This window comes from Parasteatoda tepidariorum, unplaced genomic scaffold (assembly GCF_043381705.1).
Source record: "Parasteatoda tepidariorum isolate YZ-2023 unplaced genomic scaffold, CAS_Ptep_4.0 HiC_scaffold_1281, whole genome shotgun sequence".
NCBI lineage: Eukaryota > Metazoa > Arthropoda > Arachnida > Araneae > Theridiidae > Parasteatoda > Parasteatoda tepidariorum.
The window spans coordinates 1-10807 of NW_027261368.1; the positions used below are offsets into that span (position 1 = coordinate 1).

The window sequence follows — 10807 nt, forward strand, 5'->3', positions numbered from 1 at the left end:
TGTAAAACAAGCATAAAATATACTGGGGATATGAAAATGACTGTTCTTGTGAGAATGACCCATATATATATTACAAAAAGAAATTGCATGTTAATCAGACTTAAAATCCAGCTTTATTATACATATTTTCACTCATAAACAGCAATATGAACTTTGCAACAGATAAACAAGCAAAAGGTGAGCATACAGCTATAGTAGAATTTCAAAGTAAAATTGCTATTTTAAAAATTTTTCAATTTTCAATGATTTATTTATAAGAGAAATTATGAACATTTTACTCAATTAATCAGCTTGCATACTGCTACGTTAAAACATTAACGTTTAAGCAAAATAAGTAAATAGTTATATTTGAGTAAATAACAAACAATAAAATATACTGTGCGCAATCTGCTATAACGATTCACCAGTAACGTTACCCTAAACAGCGACGAGAAATTTTATTTTCTCTTATTGCTAAGCCTACAATAATAGCCTTTAAGAATAACCTCTGTTTCTAATTATTTTAGATCCGGGCGCATCTTAAAAACAAAAATAACAAAATTTAAGTTTGAAAATGGAAGCATATTTGATTAACGGTGATAAAACTAAATTAATAAATATCAAACACACCTACCAAATTTCAAATAGACTTTCGATTGTCAACACACACGCCATTCGCCGGCTCGCGCAGAACTCTGGGAAGTGAGATAGTTAATATGAAGTATACTTTAAACAACCTCAAAATAATCTAAGGTATAAATAAAATGACTTCATATACCTCAATAAATACCTGATTTCCTTTAGTTGAAATAATGTACATTTTTTTACCTCATTTTTATACCTCATTCAACAACCTGTAATGAAATAATATATTTCTTAATTACTCAGTAAAAAACGATAATTTATTCAACACATCAGTTTATAAGTAATAAATTACAAGCAATAAAGATATGAATTAAAAGCTATTATTGATAAAGATCGAATCAAAACGGGATACCTGCAAGTGACGTAGTGCCAGGGCCTGATTATAGCCTAGGCCCAATAGGCATGTGCCTAGAGCCCACAATTTTTGAGGGGCCTCAAAAATTAGTAAAAAGTCTGATAAAAGGTGGGCTAGCTATGTGTTGGTTTAAGTACTAAATAAGAAAATAATTCCAGCTTACAATAAAAAATAATTCCAGACTTCAATAAAAAATAATTCTAACTTACAATAAAAAATAATTCAGCTAATCAGTGGTAGCAAAAATCACTGATTTCAATTGTTTGTGGTCACAAAACTATTTTTATTTTGACATAATATTGTTTTGTTGTTTCATATTTTGCTTTAATTTATAGATACGCAAACTTAATCTTAGAAAAATAATCCTCAATTGTCTGCTTTCAAAATTTCTTAGAATGTTTCTCTTGAATCATGTAGTTCAATAGATTCTTTTTCATTATTAGGACTACTCTTCAGTAATTTAATTTCAAAATATTTTGTAAGGGGCCCAGAAAATTTAGTGGGCCTTGGCCCTGAATTTGTCTTGATTGGTCCCTGCGTAGTGTTGGTATCTCGATTGGTTGCTGAAACGTAGCATATGTTTACCTTAGCTACTGTTCTTTCCATTTTATTTCGAGTAAGCCAAGCCTGTCAAGTATCTATTCTCTTAAGTAACACATTCTAAATTGCTTCGCAAAGATTCTTTCTCAAAAGTTTCAATTTTTTCACCATATCTTTACACAGAGACTTAAAGTCAGGCATGAAGCCACGTAGAACATGAACAAACTAATTATGCATCGAACTTGCCAGGTACACAAAACAAAAATATATCACGGGTACAATAAAATAATAAAGAAATAATAAATAAAAGTTATATAAGAGAAGTAGACAAGAAGGAATTATATTTCAAAAAAATAACATCCAAACAGTTGGAAGAAATTTTTTCACAGTCCTCGTAAGAAGGCTGTGGCAAACTTCAGACTCTCAACGGGCCATGGCTGCTTGGCAGAGCACCTCAACAGAATAGGTATCCTTCCATCTAGTGAGTGCCAAATCTGCAATTCGGGAACCATGAACTCAGACCACTTGCTTGTATGGCCTTTACTGGACAAACAATCTCAAGAGCGGGATGATCTCTGTAAACTTTACTGGGATGCCAGAGATCACATGAACTCTCTGTAAAGACTACTCCTCATTCTTCACTGTATATATTTTTTTCTTACTTTAATTTTNAACGAGGTCATCAACATTCCGTTATATATATATATGTTCTCTTTAATTTTATCTATGTGTTCTTTTCGTGTTAATATGCGTTTGTCATGTGTTTTCTTTGTTTGCTAATGTAATTTTGTTCCTTTTTACTCCCTGTTTATGTCCACTTAAAGCTGAACATTGTATATGGATTAATATTTCCAATAAAACCATATGTAACAACATATTTCAAAAAATTCGATGTGCGATATTGCTCTGTATTTAATTAACTTATCTTTAATTAACATTTTAACTTATGTAGAGAAAATAAGCTCAACTTTATTACGCAGTTTTGTTGATAAAGATTAACTGGCCTTGACGTTATAGGTCTTATGTGTGGGTATATGAGATCAACTTCTTGAAATGCAAGTATGCAATTTTGGATTTATATCTGGGAATTATTTTATAAATGCTATTAAGTAATTCGAAATCTTTGCATATCTTAATCAAAAACTAGCATGCTATTGTTCAATCAGCGGATTATTTACATAAAATTGTTGAGGAGTGTTTGTAACATATAACCAAGTTCTTATTTTCCTACACCTTTGATTTGTCTTCATCACCGCTATTAAATGGAGAATATTTGCTTTTGTGATTGATCAGAGATTGAATCAAACTTCGCCTTCGAAGTCACACTATCGTGTTGGTCACGTAACAAGAAATATTCGTAACGTTACATTTGAATGAGGAAACAGTCATTTTTCGTGTAAATCCAGCGAAAACCAGTAGTTTGATTGAACTGCGTGTGAGTTGCTTAAAGGTCATGGTGGTCTAGGTCAAGGGTCAGAGTTTGATCCAACACAAATTTTCAAATTAAAAAAAAAAATTAAAAATGCGTTTATTTCTTTTTCTTTTGCATTGCAAATATTTTGCAGTCAGTGCACGATTTGTTTCAATTTTCTGCCTCTATATTAATTTTAATTTTTTTAAATTATCAAATCCATTGATTTTTTACTGCGTTTAAAGCAAGTCAGTTATTGGATATTTTATATTGACCCTTCGTTTTCTAGTATCTATCTTTCGCGATGAATAGCCTACATAGATTCTACCATATACATATTTCGTTCTGTTTGATTTTCAGATAGGTAGGGCACAAAATCAATACTTTTTTTTTAATGGGGAACACTTTAGATGAATTGTCTATGAGTTCATTTCTCGCTTAAATTCATCCCAAAATGTGTGTTCTTGTGCCGTTGTATTGGGTCGGCTACTCCACATTGCATGTTAAATTCAACATTCTGTTGCAGGAAGAGACTGGAAGAGACGAAATGCGTGAGAGATTACGTGGGAAAATGCTTGTTGCATGAAGCGGCTTCGCTCTTCAATATAACTGCGGGAGGAACACTGAAAGTATTTGGAGATCTATGCACAGACGGCACAGAATTCAATAAAGGTAGACAGTATTTTAATACTCATAAGTGACCTCTCTCTTTTTGAACAAACTCATCTCTCCAAGGAGTGGGGACGGTGGAAAAAATTCTAAATATTTCTTTTAATACATTTTCGCGAGTAAGCGAAAGCTTACGCTACTAAACAGTATCTTTGGAGGCCTGTAACATAATGGCGAATGAAATGGACTACAGATGGCACATAACAGAACTCTTTACTTGTAGTAACAATAAGCATACTTTCACTGTAGTGTGTGGATAACCAAGGGAGTTGGAAGTACCTTGATTTCTGTCTTGATTTTCAAACAGATTAAAAGATTGTTAGCTTGGAAACTAAAAGGAGCTCAAAACTGCACTGAACATAGTGCTTAATTTTAGCATTGAGTAAATTTTAATTTTGATTTGAGTAAATTTTAAATTCAGTGAATTTTAAAATATAATTTTGATAACTTAAACGTGACACCGGTGTTCCGGTGTTGCGATCACGAATCGGATCTTCTCCCACCGGAATCTAAAAAATTATAGCACGCAGTAATTTAGAATTTGCGTTAATTTTTTGGGACAAAATTAAGGCAATACATTTTTCAAATTTGCTGTATTTAGACTCGATAACGATTTGTCAGATGTTGTTAAATTGGCTTCTTTCGCAGATTTTTACTGTGCAATTTTTAAATACCAAATTCAAAAATATATGTGTGATTGGCTGTTTATGGATTGTTGAAATTCTGAAATTGTGTATATTATAAAAAGTAACGCCTACTTTCTACTCGAAGATTTACCTAGAATATAGATAGAACAGCATAGATAGAATAAAATCAATTTTTTTTCTGAAGTCAGTTCACGTGATATTATGATGTACCTAGGATGGTTGACTGAATGTAAACAATAACAAACTTCCTAAAACTGGAAGAAGTTTCGAAAACTTCCGGTGTATCTCTCCGCTTGTGTTATGCGAAGTGTGAACAGGCTTGATATTCTTAGAAGTTTCATTATTGTGCTATTTTTTTTAAATCAAATTTATGTGAAATTTTACTATTCTCAAAAGTCTTATGTAATTTATAAATTCCAACAGGTCATAAGCCCAAAACAAATTTAAGAAAATTTATATCACAACATAAATTACGTGTAAGGTTTGAAATGTTTTGAGTGTTATCCCTTATATAGCTTTGGGTAAAATATCGCCAATTGTTATTGTTTGGGGTATCATGATAGCATGCTTGCGAGATCTTCTGATTCCTTTTATTTGTTTCGTTGAAAGTTAAGTTAGTAGAGCGTGTATTGCCGTGAACACTACAAATATAATGGTAATGAATTTCATGCTCTTCCAAGCTCAGGAGTGAAAATCAATCGGAAGTAGTAACCCGGAAGTCTTACGACGAATCTTAACCCCTAGCGCCATCTGTGCTTAGCTTCACACTGTCAACTATTCATAAAGTGTTTTGTGCGACTCTGTTTTCTAGCATAATTACCATTTCTAACTTCTTTTTTTCCCTGTAATTTCCCATTTTTTATAATATAATGTAATTTATATTAATTTTTGATAAAATGCATATACACTCTATAACAAAAAAATCGACACACAAAAAAGGAGTTGTCCGATTGAAACGAAAATTGGTGGATAGGAAGACAATGTATAGAATAGTAAATGATTAAAATTTCAGAACAATTGAATAATTTATTGCAGAGTTACAGTAACAAGTTCAATAAGGTGTTGACCCGCCTCTAGAATGGATACAAGCTGCCACACGGCGTGGCATAGACCGATAAAGCTCCCGGATGGTCTCTTGCGGCATTTCCTGCCAAATTCGATCCAATTGTCGAACGAGGTCATCAACATTCCGTGCCGGATGCAATCGCCTTCCCATCATATCCCAGACATGCTCGATGGGAGAGAGATCTGGTGATCTGGCAAGCCAAGGAAGAGTTTGACAAGCTTGCAGACAGTTCATAGCAGCACGTGCCGTATGTGGTTTGGCATTGTCCTGTCGAAGTACCGCTGTGCAGTAAGTGTACCTCTAATGACGACCAGAGGGGTCCGGCAGTCAAAGGAAATGGCACTCCAGACCATAATGCCTTGTTGAGGGCCGGTGTGGCGTGCAATAGTGAAGGCAGGACCCCCCCCCCTCTGCCCTGTGAGTCTCCAAACACGTCTTCGATGATCGTCAGGACACAGTTGGAAGCGGGATTCGTCGCTAAAGACTATACGTCCCCAGTCGGCATCATTCCAGCCATATCTGTTCAAAACATTCATGCGTACAAAATTTTAAAGCAATCGGATGATTGCTTCTTGGTGCGTCGATTTTTTTGTTATAGAGTGTATTTAAAAAGAAGTATACGCATTTGTTTTAATCTTCAGTCACAAAAAAAAAAATTTTCCACTGTGGTAATAGCAGATGAATGGAAGAAAAAAAAATTTTTTTTTAATAATATGACCAAAAGAAATATTTTATAGAATTACTTTTATATCTTTATAATAATTTGTTTCAGCCTACTTGAGCAATATAGAGTGTTGGCCGAAAACCAAAAGTGATCTTGAATACTGTCACTTAAAATTTAAGGATGCTATTAATGAAATCAAGCATGAAATGGATTTTGGCATACAAGCGTTCCACAGCTGTTGGTATGTTATTGTTATTACTATATACATTGCTTGGTAAAAACATTGATGCTTGGTATGGTGCATTTACATACAGAGAAAAAGAAAGATTCTACCCTCAATAACTTTTTTTCTGATGATGGGATTTTCACAAATTAAATGCCAGAATTAATGGTTCGAAAGATTAACTCCAAATACGATAATTAATTAGTGGTTACTAGCAGTTAAGCTAAGGCTGGGTTAGCCTGGTTGGCAGGTTGCTGAACTCACGTTTGTGAGAACGGGAGTTCGAATCCAGCCGTCTGAAGTCTTCCCGTGTAGTAAATGGTGACTGGTGCAGGTTAAATCTGTCACATCACAAAGTCCTCCGTGTTCCCATAACAAATTATGCCTCTGGGGGTACTGAATTGGAGTTAGATCGTTCTCTGGTTCAGGTTAAAATTACGATCTGTGGATGAATGAATGGGTTCGTCCAACATATGTGTGGCAGAAATTGAATTCTTGGCTATAGATGCTTTAATGGACGATAAGAACAATCACAGTAATTAAGATACAGAATCGGACAGAAAAGTATACTTTCTCTGAATAAGCGTGCGTTTTCTGCGGTATTTATTATTTTTTTCCATTTATTTATTTATTTATTTTTTGCAACGACTGCTAATAATAATGTGAGAAATATACATAAAATCTTCTATAGAACATTTTAACTCAGGAAAATTAAATTTTCCTTTTATTAATAAGCATTTATTTGATATAAATCAATTATAGTTGCGTCTGGTAAAAAAATTGACCTCATTGAACATTAATAAAAAGGCAGCCGAACATCAAAAGTGTTATTTAATTTTCATTTTATTAATAAGCATTCATTTGATATAATTTAATTATATAGTTACATCTAGTAAAAAGGTTGGCTTCATTGAACATAAAAAAAAGCAACCGAACATCAAAAGTGTTATTTAATTTTCATTTTATTAAGAAGCATTTATTTGATATAATTTAATTATAGTTACATCAAGTAAAAAAATTGACCTCATTGAACATAAAAAAAAGCCACCGAATATCAAAAGTTTTATTGAAAGAAATATAAAATTTAAAAAAGAAGAATACAATTCATAAAATGATTATAGATTTTGATAATATTTCTCGAGATGATAGATCATAGCAAAAAATAAATAATTATTTAGAGATGAACTGTCAAAATAATGTGCAATATTTAGATATGAAGATAACGAATAGCATTTTAAATTTTTTTTATCCCTTGAATAAAACTATTAATAAAATTAAAAACATATACATTATTTTAAATATATATAAAAAAATTTGCTGACATAAATATTAACTAATAAATACAAATTTTGATCTGAGGTAACGTTTAAACTACGCAGCATTGAATGACTTTGCAAATCAGGAAATTTAGAATTTTATAACCATCTGCTGAACGTTTGGAAAAAATAGGTTCATTTGGAAGAGATTAATTGCTTAAAACTATACGAAGTTCCGTCTTTAGTTGTCTTTTTTAATATATGGTTTCAGAACTGGTAGTTAGGTCGGAGTCAATACGGGGTAAAGGCTCAAATGTCTTGTCTATGGTATCTCTTGCTTAGGCCATCTCTCTTCTAGGAGGTATTTTATAAAGCTCGTTGAACAGCTGACCCATTGTTTGGGTCTCTGACAACTAATGTTCAACTTAAAAGTCTTCTAATTTTGAACCCAATCCAAAAGACAAGTTACTCCTGGATAAAGTATTGGAAGAAATTTGCCGGAGAAATTTCGTGGAGAACTTTTTTTATGGAACTAATCCGCATTTGCATTACATGGAGAGGAAAAATCACGAAAACCTCCCACGGTTAGCCTGACGGCAAGGGGACTCCAACCCATGATTCGTCTACCAATGAGGGTATTTTACGTCAGCACTGTGGTTGGCGGTGCCGTTCCTGGCAGGTATGCAGCGAATGCCCCGCACGCAGGCGCCCAATTTAAGGGGCGCCAAATTCAACTATTCGAAAGAAATCAAATTATAGCAAATTATTAAAAATCAAATTACAGCAAAGCTGTAAACTTTGATTACAGGAAGAAACAGTAAACTAATATAAGAAGTAACTTCTACACTTTGCTTCTACACTGGAATTTACATGCAAAAAATCTGTTGTCGGCGTGTCGGCACTCGGCTTACGGGCGGAGGCGGCATTAAGGATATTTTTGACGCTACCGATTTCTGTTGCGTCTGGCGAAAGGAGTTTTTCAAAGCTAAAACTTGTAAAATCTTATTTGAGAACTTCGATGTGTCAGGAAAGGCTTTCAGATTTAGCTGTTAATTCAATCGAAAATAAAATATGTGAAGCCATCGATCACAATGAAATGATCAATGAGCTTGCATCTGCAAAAGCAAGACGTGTTATGTTCTAAAACTACCTTGTTATTTGATAATTAGGTACTTAGGTATTAGACAGATCTTGCACATTTTCAAGTTAACGGATTTGTTTGCGTTGAGCGCCGTTTGAGAGTTTTAACTCAATTCACTCAGTTGAGTGAATTGAGTTACATTAGATTTTTTGTTAATTTCCGAATGGACGTGTATTATTTATGACCTATATTGTACGTTAATAGTCTATTTTATTTGATGTCGAAAATAAATTTTTTGTTATATTTTTTCGCTGTTTTATTTTATTACGCCCATTTTCATAATCAAACACTTAAAGTGACTTTAGTCTATAAGGAAACTATTCAGTTAAAACCTCAAACTAAAAATGATTATGAAAATTGGCCTTATCATCAAAATTTAAGCATAGTATATAGGGGCGCACAAAATTATTCTTGCACGCAGGCGTTCGCCACCCCAGGAACGGCACTGGTGGTTGGTGAGCTCCGGATGCGGAATCCGCATCAACCAGCTATCATTGGGATTCGAATCCGGTTTGCACTCACGGAAATGCTCACGATTTCGGCACCGCTTGGCATTCTTGGCGAAAACTTTTAAGTCAAACCTGCTCTGTCGCCAAATTGCTTTTGAGTAGCGTTTGTAAACAAGGGATAGAATTGTTTTCACCATTTAATAACAATTTTTTTCATTGTTTTTGTGTTTTCATAAGATCATGTAACTCAAATATTAAAACACAAAATTCTCTTTGCAATATTTAGTAATAATTTTTATTAAATCTTTCAAATTTAGTTCTAATCTGAACTTCTAAGCTGGAATTTAATTTTAAAATTTCATGACTGTGAAGAGCATTGACCTGATGACGTATTCTGACGCATTGATTGTATTGACTTGTTTTTAGTTTTCTCAGAAGTGTTTTTTATTTTCAATTTCTTAGTAAAAAAAAAAATAATAATAATTAAATAGATAAATGAAATATTTTTTTACTGATTTGATTTAAATTTTAATAAAATCATATTAGCGCGTTTAAAATTATAGTTTTTTTTTAATTAAACTCCAAATTCATAATTGAAATGCGTGCAAGGGAAACTAGTGTTATACTTGCGAACAACTTTTCTTCGAGTTTAAGTGTTGTTAATTATGATGTAAGTTGACATTGTTGACAATGTAATTTTCTCGATAAATCAACTATAGATATTTTTTAAGATGCAAGCAATCACGGTGGATAAAACAAATCAATTAGGTTAAAAATAGCATAAATGCTAAAGAACAAATAAAAGCAAAAGTTCTGTTAGAGCCCTAAAATATAAATTATATTTTACTTTTATATATATTAAAGTTCAGGTTGGTATAATCAAAATGAAGAAACAGAGAAACTCTTATGTCAAGGAACTGTAACTAATTTTATTATACATGTTTATTTAAGGTTTTAAAACTATATACAAAGGCATCTGAAATATATTTCATATTAACAAAATAGTTCACTGTTGCCTTCTAAGGATAAATTATTTTAAATGTATAATTTGCTTTTGTATATCCATTTCCTAAGATGTTCCCCAATTTATTATTTGTGTAAAAATATCGATTTTTCTGTGAAGATTTTCTTATTATTTATTTTGAATCTACCATTCCTTTTTTTTTCTTAAACTATTGTATAATATCTTATTTAGTAATGTTATAAGAAATTGCTCTCTTTTTTAGTCGTATAATTATGAAATAAGACTTGGTTCTTGTACTTTATCACTTTTGAAATTGCATTTAAAGAAAACAATGTTAAAGTAAAGTGCTGCGTATGATAATGAAATATATATAAATATTTTTTTAAAACTTTTATAACTTTTGAAACTGTAAACAAATGAATAAAATAATAAGGTTAAAGTAAAGCACTTTAAATGTATTAATTGCTTTCTCAGGTCTATTCCTTGAGATCTATTTTAATTTATTATTTGCGTAAAAGTATCGATTCCTTTGTGAATAATTTCTTATATATATTTCCAATTGAAAATTATCACCTTTTTCTGATTAAATGTTTAATTTGACTGTACTGTTTATTTTGAATGTATAAAGTGTTTCCTTAACTCATTTCTCAAATCTATCATAGTTCATTATTAGCGTAATAATATGTATTTCATTGTGAAGAATTTTTATTATGCATTTGGAATAAGAAAATTTAATCTATTCTTTTCGTCCTAATTACGCATCTGAAATGCTGAATTTAGCGATAAAAGCAATAAGTA

The 10807-nt window shown here is 32.1% G+C and overlaps 1 protein-coding gene across 1 annotated transcript in view; it reads left to right on the forward strand.

The window, feature by feature from the left end:
• Positions 1-3456: 3456 nt before the first annotated feature.
• The window catches only part of LOC122272891 (uncharacterized), a gene marked incomplete at its 5' end in the record, with an annotated part of 9935 nt that continues 2584 nt past the window's right edge, over positions 3457-10807 (forward strand). The window contains 2 exon segments of the mRNA XM_043056927.2: positions 3457-3602; positions 6085-6217. Of these exon segments, the coding sequence (XP_042912861.2) occupies positions 3457-3602; positions 6085-6217 (279 nt within the window).